A 13,805-nucleotide genomic window follows, 5' to 3' on the forward strand; every position below is an offset into this window, starting at 1 on the left:
AAAGCTCTGTAATGGCACTGTACAAAGCCCTTCCTTGCCTGACTTGATTTCATATTGCAGTAAAGAAAAAAATTGTTCTGATAGTAAAAGTTTTAAGTAAAACCATCATAAAAATTTGATTTAATGACGCTTGATTAACTCTTGGAGGACTATTTATTATTTGGAGCTCTGTGTTAAGTCTGTATATAAAATTCAAAGAACAGCATTGGGTTCATCTCTAATTTGACATATACTTTAAGTTGGAGCTAGTAACTAGAAATTGCCTTAGGAGAGACAGACACATTTCTAGGACAGAACTTCTCTTCTTTGATTCTGAAAAAAAGCCTACAGACAGTCGTTCAAGTGTAGACATGGCCATGTACATGTCACTGTAAGCAATTATTTGTTATAGTCTGTGCTAATCAAATCATAATGAAATTGGTAGGAAGGATCTAGCAATTTTAATATTATTTTCTTTTTCTGTACAGGTATTTTGCCCTTGGTCTCCTGTATCACTACAATGGTCAGGATGCTGCAGCACTTCAGGTTAGAATAAAGCTTTTAGTGTCATCTGTAAACCATTCCAAATACCAGTTTACCTCTGAGATAAAAATCTGAGGTGCTAATTTATCTGTTCGGAAAGTAGTAATGTGTATATATGAGAAACTTATGCCAAGATTTCCTTGAATAAATTAATATGCTAGATGTGAAAAACCTGAAGAGCTTACTGAAGATGACAGCTATGTAGATGCCTGTATGCTATTTTTTAAGCAAAACTGTGCATACCAGAACATATGTTTGTACTCTTAAAAAATGGACAGAAGCATTAAAATAATCAAGAGATCACTTAAAAAGGTGCTTGAGGGACTTCAGGAACATATCCTGTACTGATTAGTCTGCATACACAGCAAAGCAGTATTGTAATCTCATGGCAGACACTGACAGCAACTGGGAGTTTATTTCCTTTTCCGATGATGGACAGCAAACACATTCTGCAAGATCTGTGGGTTTCAGCTGGGTTAGTAATCCCTTTGGGGACCCTCCCCCTTCTGATGTCACTAAGATTATCAGTAGTCTGTAGGCTGCAGACTAAGTATTTTTGTTATTCCTGTCTGCAAAACTTCATCTAGAAAAATTAATATGTTCTTAATCAATAAATAGCATGTATGTCTTGGACCATATCCAATACCTTAAGTAGTTTGCCTTACTGTGTGGCTTTTTAAGTACATTAATCACAGTAACACTGTCAAATGCATTCAAGTCGGTTACGTAAATAGTAATTTCCTGAGCAGAAAACCAGTAAGGACAACAAAAACAGTATGTACTTTTGTCATGTGCAAGATATTTTTCTTTATGTTTCCGGGAACAAGGCTTATTGCTAAACTGGTCTGCTAGATGTGGCATCTTTTAATTCCAATTATAACATATATAAAAATGATATCACAAGGTACTTAAAGTTCTTCAGTCAAAATGAAAGAAGAGAAAAAAAATCAGTTTTTCTTCTAAATTGTTTGTATCATTTGCTTTTAATCTTGCTTACACAGAACACATGAAAAGTATACCATGAATTGGAGAGAAAGACTTTGTCAAAAGCTTTCTTTGTGATTAGCGTACCTCTTCTTGAATTATTTGGCCAACCACTCTCAGAATGAGAATCCACATGATATGGCATCTGAATTAGTTGAATATGGCAGGTACAAGAAAAGCCTGTGATGGAAAGGAGGCATAAATTTAGTGACCAGTGAGGTCCCTTGCAGTTGGGTGTTCCTAGGAACTCTTTCTAACTCCACAAGTACCAACAGCTAATACTAAGTGTTGTAGTAGCTCACATAAATTTTGAGTTGGAAGAACTAGTACATGTTTTAAGCACTTTAATCTGTGTGTGTTTTTGTTGCAGTTATGGGTGAAAATAGTTGATGGAGACATTCAAGATTCTACACGTTCAGATCTCTATGAATATATAGTAGACTTCCTTACATTCTGCTCAGACCAAGATCTAGTGTGGAAATACTCTGACTGGGTTTTACAAAAAAGTGAAGAGGTTTGTGATTGGTGTACTTTTCACAGAACATCAGTATGCAGTGGTGTTTGAGTGTTCATTAACGTCGTTCCATCTTGATAGCTAATTGGACCATTTTTGCAGAATCTTTAAGGCCAGTTAAATAGTGATCAACAGAAGAAAACTTCCAGGTTTCTCAATTCTTCTAAGTCCTTCTGTTAATAAATGCTAGTGATAATTGCCTCTTTTTCTTCTGAAAACAAAGTTTAGGTCATTCTGTACAATGAAAGATACAGCATGTCTTCTGTTTTTCTTCATATTAAGCAAGATAATTTTCAGATCTTAAAAAAAAAAAAAAAAAAAAAATCACCTAACAAGTTAACTGTTGCTGCTGTTTCTTTTTTAAAAGGATTCCAGGGAGAGGTGATAACTGTGTACACTAGGATGTGGAAAAAATAGCCTTCATTCAACATAAAACCTCATTGCTACAAGAATTGACTTAATCCACCAAAATTAAAAAAAATAATTTTGTAACATCCATTAGTGTGGTGTGTTGTTAAATGGGATGCTTGATGCTGTATCAGACAGTCTGTGTTGTTGTAACTTGTCAGTGCCTAATTTGTATTAATTTATGGCTCAGTTATTACATGCAATGACAGATTTCTAAACTTTCATTTTGGTCATTATAGAAGTCTCTTACTCTGTATATCATCACATTTGATAAGGCTGTAAACATTCTGGTCTCTAACTTACACTTTGTTGCTGCAAAGCCTGAAGTCTCTTGTTCTGCCATTATGCCAATCAGTTCAATATTTTTTGTGGCTGGTGGAGGTTGTGCCCAACACAAGGTTTATAGGCTGGACAATGTATAGGCTACAAATTGAGGTAATAGGGGTAGGAGTGAGTGAGATCACAATAAGCACCAAGTAGTGTAATGTTGGTGGTGTCAAGCAGGGTTTTGTGTTGTTTATCTTCCTGATTAATGTACTAACTAATCTGATAGTGCTATTAATTAAGTATTTAAAATAAGAAGGTAATGAAATGGTTGCCACTGAGTTCCTAAATGCAATTAACTCTCTCTAGGTTGGCGTACAGATTTTCACTAAAAGGTCTTTGGAAGAACAGGAGAAAAACAACATTAATCCAGATGATATCATCAGTTGCCTTAACAAATATCCTAAAGCACGTGTTAAATATCTAGAACATGTAGTATTGGAAAGAAAAATAGAGGTGAGTGCTAAAAGAATACTAAAAGTAGGCATAGGATTCAGAATGCAGACTATGATGAACAGCTCTGAAAAAAGCCAAAGTCTAGAAGAAATAAGCATAATTTGAAGACTTTCAGATGTATTCAGAGTAGGGAAGGAGTGGTTTTAAGATTTAAGTAGAAGATGAGGAGCAGATATCTGCATTATTTTTAACTTTTCAACTCGTATGATGGCAAGACAGTTGCTTACCTCCCTGCAGAGATTTGGGGTTTTTTACATCTGATTACTGCATACTTTTCTGTTTCATAGTTGAGGCTCAAACCTCTATCTCATAAGATCATAGAAAAATGGTTGAGCAACTGCTAATCCTATTGCACTGTTGCAGCAATATACTAAAATTCTGAATTCAGTGTTTTACAAGTAGGTATGTTTTATTCTGTCCTTCTGGAGAGATTGAGCAATTAATGGTAGAATTAAACCATGCATCTCTTGCTATAGAATTCCAAACCACACTCTGTATGTTGAATGTCTGAAAGATGTGTTCACAAGTCTAAGTGACAGTGTATTCTACCTTTGGGTTTTTAAGCACAATACAGAAGCAGCCAAATGTTATGGTACTTGGATATGAGACATTTCAAGCACAGGAGAAGTTACTTTAACCTGCAAATAAAGCAAGGAAATTAATGTTGAAAGAACTCAGCAGAACTGATGACCATTTCACTAATTTACATTCTTCAAATACACATGCTAGATCAATGGTTTCCCTCTGTCACTATTGCAGATACGTCAAGGTGTATGACACCATGATGAATGAATGTACTAGTTTCTGATGTCATGAATGTTTTCAAACAAACTTCTTGAGTTATAGTGCCTTGTAGAATATTTGTAACAAAAATAATTTATAATTAAGTCTACTCTAACTGCTAGTAAAGGTTGGGTTATAAATTGATTTGGTCTTTAGGAGGTACTAGATTATGGTGAATGCTTTAGTGAGAATGTTTCAAACATTCAAATCATCAGCTTGTTTTGATGAATATTGGATAGTGGGTAACACAAAAAGCACTGTGCCTTCAGAGTGCTTATCTACCTCTGGTGGCTTTCTCAAATTTTATTGCAGAAATAGAAAAGTTCAAAGAATGTACCTGAATATGAGGAATAGTGAATTAGATCAAAATTACTCATTTTACAAGGGAAACAAAAGGAGAAGACACAGTGGAGATCATACTTGTACTCAAAGGAGAGACATCTGCTTTACTACATTGACTTTCATTAGGTGAACTTTTGAAAGGAAATCATTTTTGCACAAGAAAAGCTATTTATAGAGCTTGTTTATTTAAGGTGAAGAGAGGTTTAGGAATGAGATGCTTCATATCTACATTTTAGAAATATCTGTATTAATAAACTAGAGAATCCCATGCTATAGGTATAATGTATTTTGTGAAGCTGGTCTGAATAAGTTGTCTATCTGCATGAACAAAAGACTTTCTGATTAATTTGAATTAAATAAATGAATTAAAAGACAGTTCTATGTAATTATGTAATATTCATCACTGTTACTGGTGGGGAGAAGGGGTTGTCTTTGTAAACTGAGCTAACATTGCTCTTTTTATCTGTAGAAAGAGAAGTACCATACTCATCTAGCTGTCTTGTACTTGGAGGCAATACTTCAGCGAAAATCTGTGACCACAGATAATTGTACAGAAACAACTGAACTGCTGTTTAAACTACGCAGTCTTCTTCAGAAATCTGATCTGTATAGAATTCACTTTATTTTGGGTAAGATGCATGCTGTCTATTATAAATGTGTCCTGGGTTTGGCTGGGGTAGAGTTAATTTTCTTCCTAGTAACTGGTACAGTGTATTTTGGATTTAGTGTGAGAATAATGTTGATAACACACTGATGGTCTAGTTGTTGCTAAGTAGCACTTATCCTAAGTTAAGGATTTTTCAGTTTTCCGTGCTCTGCGAGCAAGCAGGTGCACAAAGAAGCTGGGAGGGAGCATGGCCAGGACAGCTGACCCAAACTAGCCAAAGGGATATTCCATACCATACCATAGAACGTCATGCTCAGTATGTAAACTGGAGGGAGTTGGCCAGGGGGATGGATTGATGCTCTGGCATCCGTCAGTGGGTGGTGAGCAACTGCATTGTACATCACTTGTCTTTTCTTGGGTCCAATTTCTTTCTCTTTGTGATGTTCCTTTTCATTACAATTATTATTATTGTTATTATTATTTTATTTTAGTTATTAAACTGTTCTTATCTCAACCCTTGAGTTTTACTTTTTTCCCCGATTCACCTCCCCATCCTACTGGAGGGGGGAGGAGTGAGTGAGTGGCTGCATGGTGCTTAGTTGCTGGCTAGAGTTAAACCATGACAAAATGCTATATGTTAGTTCCAGCAGGAAACAAAATAAAGTCCTCATAAGGATAGAAAACTAAAAGATCTGAGGTTTCTAGGTGTATTTGGTTGATGGGCTTACCATCTGTGTTTGACAGACACAAGTTAATTTAGAAAGTGTATCTGTTAGTGTTGTCTTTGATCTCCCATAGCTCATGAGGTACAATGGTGTTTGCCACTGCACCAAAGGCAGAATACCATAACTAGCTAGAAGAAATATCTTCATACAATTAACTTCTTAATTTATAGTCAGTTTCTTTTTAATGATGAGCATGTAACTTGTGCCAGTCTTTTGCAAATGGAAGACTTGGAGGTTTAATTGTGAAGCAGTCTGTTTCTCAGCGAACTGCAGTGAAGCTTTGAGGAATCTGATTACTGAGGACTTGTTTGTTGTCCATAACCCACTCTCACTCTGAAAGGTGGGGTTCATGCTAAACCAAAATATGAGCATCTTTTTGAGTGAAGAGTGCAACATACCTCTTAGTGTTGGTATAAGGCAAGCAACAGTTGAGCAAAATGTTTTCCTTGGCCAATGCTTATAGTAGCTAATTTTTAATGTTTCATCCACCAGAACAATGGGGTGACTTGTTATCGTACTGAAAGATGTGAAATGTTTTTCTGAAATTCAGTGGAAAAATCCAGTGGAAGTGGAAATAAAAATAGCTGAGTAGCAACTAAAATAACTTACCAATGTTTAATGTCCCCTTGCCTTTCCAGTCAGCAAAGTGTTATATGACAGATGAAGTACAAGTATAACACAGTCATTGAAACTCTTGCTGTTTCATCCTTTAATTTTTAACCAAATTTTTAAGGGCAAGAGTTACAAGATGGATTATTTTCTTGAAATCCATGTACTCCAAAACACAGGATTTCTTACCTTACATGAAGGTGAGATCAATGCATGCTAGTGTGTTCCTCCTTGATGACCAAAATATTTGGGGGAGAAAAACATTGTATTTCCATACCTTATACAGAGGCCTATGCCAAATCTGTATCACCTTTACAATAAAAAGAGGATTTTCTACTTTATCTTGAAATGCCAGATGAACTTGCCATTCCCCCTGCCTGTCACTGACATTTTAACTTTAAACTGTCAGACTGGATTAAGGCTTTGTAGTGTCCTTTTCTTAAAGGGAAGTACTATGTGATCTTTATTGTCTTTGATGGACTTTAAACTATTCTGTAATTTTCTATAATATTGGGAGAAGCAGAGGTTAAAAACATTGCAGCTTCATCTTACAGTTTATCATACATGGTAGCAGTGTGCACAGAAATGTGCAAGACTGACATGCTAGAATTTAAAAGATGTCGGTGACCCTGGTTTTATCACCTGGTATTTAGTCATTTCTTTTTCCCGTATTTTGTGGCGCTCTTTTGTTAGAGATATGTTTCTAGGCATTCTTGTACATACAAACATCTGTCCTCTGTATAGCTGCCAGCACCCCTGCAAAAATAGCAGGAGTTGAGTTTTGTGGGCTTGTTTGCTTTGACTCTGGGAGAGGGAGTAGTCATCTTCACCACTGAGCAAATATTGCCGTGTTTCTCATTTAACAGACAAAATCCAGGGCACAGACCTTCATATGGAAAGTGCAATTTTATATGGAAAACTAGAAGAACATGAGAAGGCTTTGCATATCCTTGTCCATGAGTTAAAGGACTTCCATGCTGCTGAAGAATACTGTATATGGAACTCTGAGAACAGAGACACGCAGTACAGACGGAGGCTTTTCCATATGCTGCTGTCAGTGTACCTAAATCCAGGCACTTCGGATTGTGCGCTAGTCATGGCTGCTGTGGATCTCTTGAACAAGCACGCTGCTGAATTTGATGCGGCTCTAGTTCTGCAGGTGGTGCCTGACAGCTGGTCAGTGCAGCTCCTCTCCCCGTTCCTGGCTGGAGCAGTGAGGCAAAGCATTCATACAAAAAGAATGACTCAGACTGCACTTGGGTTAGCACGAGCTGAAAACTTAATCTACAAACATGAGAAGGTAGGTTGTTGGTTTTTTTAGAGGCACTTTGAAGGTTTACAATTAAGTCCTTTGATACGTAATAATCAGAAGCAGCTTGAAGAATTAGGACAAAGTTGTCTTCCTCTCCTTGGCAATTTTACTTGCTGCATTTATTAGTTTTTTGCCATGACTACTAGATTCAAACTTAATTTTATGCTTTCTCTGTAAAACAAAAGGGAAGGTGGGGGCTTTGAAATGGGAACAACTTTGATGAACTTCTGGGATGAAGGAAAGTGAATCTGGGATTTACAGATTAATGAAGTTATTGCAGAAACTTAACAAATGTGAGTTAGCATTTGTTCACTAGGATTGAGACCTGTCAATTTGCAAAAAAGTTTACCTGGCACTTAGTATTAACTGAAGCTTGTTAATAGCTTTTGTTAGTGGTAAATTCACTTGTGAAACTTTCTTCTATTCCTAGCTAAAGCTGTGTTGCTTAAAGCTCCCAGCAGATTCTTAAATCTGTTCAGTTCTAACAATGGTATATCCAGCAGAATCTGTCTGGAATAAACATGGATCAGTGCTCAGTTTGCTGTGGAGTTGTCCTGTGACCTTGTTTGGGAAACTGCATCGGGTTTTCTATTGCATTAAATGTGTGAGTGCTTTCCTTTATGAAACAAACAAAGAAGGAAAAAAAAAAAAAGCCGTACATAAGAGGAGGCATGAAAATGAATGAGTATGAATGTGGAAATAGAATTCAAGTTAAATAGTTCAAGCTATCTTTTCCTACTACCTCTCTCATTGGCCAGGTTTGTCCACTTGGTACAGGTGAAATTATTTGCCTCATAATTTCCCTTCCTTTCTTGCTAGGTTCATGTTTGGATTTTTTCCCTCTCTTTAGGTTAAACAAAAAGGAACCCCAATTCTTCTTTCGGACAAAAAGGTCTGTCAGGTGTGCCAAAATCCTTTCTGCGAGCCTGTATTTGTAAGATACCCAAATGGGGGTATGGTCCACACGCACTGTGCTGCAAAGAAACATCTGAATTCAAACATGACTCATCACTCTTCCAGCTCCAGCAATCAGACTTGAAATATGTTCCGGTCCCACAGATTCCCATGACTTATACCCCATTGAAAGTGGGCTGGAAAAAAGAACAAAGTGCAGCTACTTTAGGTATAAATCAAGATGAACAGCTAGTCTTTGGGTTTATGGGAAGACTTCCAGTAAATATGAAATATTGCCACTTATCTTTTTGATTTCTAATGAATGTAGATAGAAAAGAAAATTCACTACCAGAAACGGAGAGGTGCAAATATAGGCTCTTCTGTATATAATAATAAATGGTTAAAGAAAATGAGCCTTTTCTTCACAGTAAGGATGAATGTTATGGAGACAAGGCAAACAGTTATTTTAAGAAATGTCGCTTTGCACTGAATGTGGTGTTGATAAATTTGTAGAGGTGGAGATGGCATCTATTGCAGTTGGAATTCTTGGAACGTTACGTGACAAGACTGGCATCATGCAGCTTACTATCAAGACAAAAGTGTGCGGTGGTTATAATGTTTGCTGCAGCATGTCCTCTTTTTGGGCTGGATTCTCTTCCCCAGGATCACATTATGAACTTGATTTTTGCTCTACAAATTGTTGGCTTTTGATGCACTTTTTAGTCCTTTTGCCCCCCCCACCCCCCCCACCCCCGCCGCTATATAGAATTTAAATATAAGCACTGGTCCGTTAGGTTTCTACTCCTACAGTTACTGTAATAAACTGAGTGGAAACTGATAGCCTCAGTCACACAGCTGTACTTGGAAGAAAAAAAAAATGAAGTCAGATTGTCTGGTCAGACTGTAGTCACTTTTATATGGGGGAAGAGACCTTAACTTTAATATTGATTTATTTATTAATATGCAAATATACTGTACATACAGTTGAATAAATTGATACTCTATCATTCTAGACTTTCTTTGGAGGATAAAGGTGTAGCTGATACATAAGTGTACAGGTTATGTGCTAAATGTTTGCTATAACATACCTTAGGCAGATTGGAACTCCACAAGAATAGATTTTAGTACTTGTGGATAACTTTGTGCAATCAAGATCATGGAAAGAAGGTATAATTGGGAAGAAATCTACAAAGGTGCACTACAGGGGTACTGGATTGTTACATTCTATAAACTAAAGTGTTTCGAATAACAACAAAAACCCTTAACTTAACTGCCCTGATAAGTATTCACATTGCTATTTAACCCTTTTAAAGTAATCAGTTTAAAAGAAGCAGCTTCCCACAAGAGAGGTTCAAAAATGATGACTTTAAATAAAAATTAAGTATTTCAAAGTCAGAGTATTTCTTTTAATTTTGTAAAGCTCTAACAAATGCCAAGCTTACTGGCCAGCATGCAACTGAGTTAGTATGGCTGCACTGTTTCAGCATTCCAAATCGGAGTGAAGACTTTCAGCAAAATGAGGTATCTGCATGGTATCTTCTAGATGCAGTCTCAGCAGAGGTCTCCTGATACAGAAAGGTTGGCTTCTGAAACAGCCTTGTAAGCATAGTGCTGCCTCCAGAAAAGGTCAACCAGACTACATCCAGGGGAAAAAAAATACCCATTTCTTTGTCTTTGAAGCAAAAGACCTTTGGATCTTTCTCTTCCCTGAGACAGAAATTAGAAAAGTGTAGCTGTTGTATTGCATTTTAGAAAATAAATAAATCTAAGTAAGGAATTTTGTAGCACTTTCTATTGAGATGTGTAAGCCATGTTTAGTGAAAGGCACCTTCAAAAAAGACAAATGTGGGCATTTCCGACTTAATTCTGGCATGAGTGATTCTCCTGTGGCACTAGTATGAGTAGATTCTTCTGTATCTTGTATTCATGGTTTTCAAACGTGTGTACAACTGGCAATGATGACATAGACAAATTTGTGGTCCCCTGTCCTCAAAATTCTTGCTGATAGAGACAAAGTGATTTTACAAAGATCTGATAAGCCTTTTGTGTACAGTAGCATGCGATTCATAAGAAATACTTTCTTTTGCTGCAAGCAGTATGCTCTCAGTGTGCTCTTTGTTCCTACCTAATAAGGAGGTACTAAAACAAAGACCAGTCTCCATGATTAAGACTAATTCTAGCCACCAGGTAGTGATGAACTTAGTCTTGTCAGCTAATGTTGCAATGGAATGGAGATCATATCATTCCAGACCACAAGAAAGTTCTTAATTGTTATTGCATGAAAAGGTATGTCTGTAAAAGATTCAACAATTGTTTATTAATATTTGATATTTTTTCAGATTTGTACTTTGGCTAAAATGCAGCAGTAACAATAATTGTACATACAGAACAAATACAGAAATCAGAGTAATGCAAGGTAGCATATTTGGAAGCGTAGGCGACCAAAAGGGTGATTAATGTTTAAGTTGGGGGATCTAATTCTTTTAGCCCCCAGAAATGTGGACTGGAAAAATATTTGATTCATACATTGTTACCTGTTTCTTTGTTAAATTTTTATACTAGAACTCATTTGGATGAATTAATATGGAAGTCCCATGGTAACAAAAAGAAAAAGCACAAAAACTAATGTGAGGCTGAGGTAGAGCAAGAGCTCAGCAGGGAGGTGGCAGGTGGAGGATGCTCTTCCAGTGTGCGTGCAGCGTTTGAGCAGTTGGGATAACACTCGACCAGAGGAGATGACAACCTGCGTCCAAGTGGTGCGTGAAATTCTGTACTTTATCACCAGGAAGTTAATGAAAAGTCTGCATTCAAATTTCCTTAGGTAGGACAACTACAACACCCCTTGGGTAAGAGAACTTCACACTGGAGAACCTGAGTTCATTCCTCCTTTTCCTTTGGCACTGTCATTTGTTCATTTTTGTTTTATGTACCTGAAGTCCTGGGACAGCATTGCTACTGTGGTAAGTTCTTCTGCAGCAGCAAGGAGGGAATGAATGGTAATCTGGTTATTAATTGCTACTGGATACGTGAAGGAGGAGAGGCAGGAAAGAGGAATGTTTCTTTGACCATCCTTCTAGTTTGGAAATTAAATGGGTTCTGGGAGTTTAAGCTTGATGCAGTCCTTTTTCTCTCCAGTTTGGGAATGTGGTGTCTTAGACCTGCCCTTGGAGAGAGGAGATTCTGTCAGAATATTTCTTCTTAATTTAGCTCTTGCTAAATTATTTGTGTTTGTAACTCCTCTCTCTCACTTTTTTGTTCCAGTGATTCTCCTTCATCTTTGTATGTGTGAAAACCAAAACAATAGCACAGATATTTTTTTTTATTTTTTTTTTATGTGAGAGTGCATCTGTGATGCAGGACATAATAAATGAGATTAGTCTCTCACATAGATGCTTTTGCAGATAGAGGCTGCTTAACATGTTTGCTTAACATGTAGCTTCTAATTACAGAAATATTGCAGCTCTGACTTTTCTTAGCCATCCTCTGTTACAGTCGCTGATACATACAAAAAGCACTCGTTAAACCCTTTCTATTCTTTCATATCTGCATGCTTCCTCACATAGGAATTACCTGATGCGTATATGTCATCCTATGTAGTTTTTCCCCTTTCTAAGTCAAAAAGGAAAAATACTAATGAGAAAAAATTGCCCAGAATCTGGCACTCTGCTTGAAATAAGATTAATGGCTATACATCTATGAGAAAGAATTCAGTTAGATCTTAATTTCTGTCACTTAAAGGGATAAGTTATCACACTGATAATATTACAAGAATACTGATCTCAAAATCTGGAGAAAATAAGCAATTGGTATTTGTTACACAGGGTATACCACAGGTGCCTGTGAACTGACTTCTTCAGGCAGCCTGTACTTCGGTGGCTCAGGTGGGCACAGGAGTCTGGATTATAATGAGAACTTCCCTCTTTGCTCCCCCTGCTCCCAATCTCCAGCCTTTGTTACCTGATTGTCACTCTTCTAGCACTTAATTGACATGGGTGTAAATCTTGAGAGCTCTGGGTGGACTCCTGAGGACATCTCTCTTTGTTCAATAAAATGTCACTTTATTATATCAACCATGTGAAACCGTAATAATGTCAGCTGTGGAAAGGTGGTGGTAGGGATGGAGTAAGCGTATCTTTTCCGAGACCTTTATTACGTGTTTGAACACAGAAGCATTATCTTGACTCTGAATCTTTATAACAACGTCTGTTCTTTGCAGGGCTGCTATCCTGAATGACATTTAAAAATACTCTGTTTATACAGTTGTATCAAGAAGTAACTGTATTTTATTACTCTTCCCAGTTTGCTGCAGTCTCTATTCAGCATAACTCCAAGTCTTTTATTAACATCCTGCTGTTTATAATAAGCAGCAACTCATACGTTTTCGTTGTGAGCTCTCCTCCTATTGCCTATATTTACTAATTAATTTTTCTCTTGCTGTACAACACTTTGGGGCTTATGCCTTGTGAACACTGATAATTAAATGTGCTGCTACTTTTAAAGGGAAAAGAAGTAGTTAATGACATTCTGTAATGTCTGATTGATTACAAAACCGAAGTTCCCCTGCAGTAGATCTGTTCAGATGGAAATCTGTACTGTTTCTGACTTAATGGTTATGTTGGTGAACATATACAGCAGTATGTGGAATGTACAGATGTATAAATATGTTGATTTTTAATAAAAAAATCTTTTAATTATGTTTCTGTCATTGATTCCTAGATATATAAACCCTGGGATGTGAATGGCCAAGTGAAGGAGAAAGATTGTTCAGTGGTAAATAGAGGATTCATCTGGGTGACTGACAGAGGTGGTCAGATGAAAAGGCTGAATTAAGCAAGTGCAGGGTGTTAATGGAGATCAACAGGCATTCTTAAACTAGTGAATTTTCTTTTGGGAAGAAGTTTTACTTTGTTTTTACCTCTTCTTTGACTGAATCTGGGTTTTTACAGATTCAGGTGAACGTGGCTACTGCCGTTCCAGATTTGGAAGATCTTGATCTGCCTATGTGTAGCTGAAGAAATCCTTTCTGTGATTAAAGCTGACGGTTACATGGGAGTCTGGTCAGTGATGGGTACATGGACATCCTGGTGCAATACAAACAGAAGTACTAAAACATTTTAAGGGGAAGACCTCAAAACAGAGCCAGTGTTGATCTGGGAGCGTAGGCTGGTAGTTGAGAGGAGTAAAAGCAGATGCTGTTTGCAGAGACACCTCTGGGACCAGGTAGAAAGTTAAGTTAATCTGCAGCTTCTTTACTGGGGCACTCTTTAGTAAAGACAAATTTAGGGAAAACAAAGATGCAAGTGCTACCAAGGCTGGATGGTATTT

The 13,805-nt window shown here is 37.1% G+C and overlaps 1 protein-coding gene across 3 annotated transcripts in view; it reads left to right on the top strand.

Annotated features, from left to right (window-relative positions):
- The window catches only part of TGFBRAP1 (transforming growth factor beta receptor associated protein 1), a 67,447-nt gene that overhangs the window by 20,632 nt on the left and 33,010 nt on the right, over window positions 1-13,805 (top strand). The window contains exons 7-13 of one of the 3 annotated variants that reach the window (XR_012654425.1): window positions 468-525; window positions 1,877-2,020; window positions 3,062-3,208; window positions 4,803-4,962; window positions 7,141-7,574; window positions 8,437-8,709; window positions 11,043-12,821. Coding sequence is in view for 2 of the 3 variants with exons in the window: in XM_075057630.1 (XP_074913731.1) it covers window positions 468-525; window positions 1,877-2,020; window positions 3,062-3,208; window positions 4,803-4,962; window positions 7,141-7,574; window positions 8,437-8,625 (1,132 nt within the window). In the remaining variant the exon portion in view is untranslated. Of the gene's footprint in view, window positions 1-467; window positions 526-1,876; window positions 2,021-3,061; window positions 3,209-4,802; window positions 4,963-7,140; window positions 7,575-8,436; window positions 12,822-13,805 lie in introns of those variants that run through there. The other 2 variants (XM_075057630.1, XM_075057629.1) reach the window with 2 other exon arrangements.

The sequence above is a fragment of the Buteo buteo genome, chromosome 25 (assembly GCF_964188355.1).
Source record: "Buteo buteo chromosome 25, bButBut1.hap1.1, whole genome shotgun sequence".
NCBI lineage: Eukaryota > Metazoa > Chordata > Aves > Accipitriformes > Accipitridae > Buteo > Buteo buteo.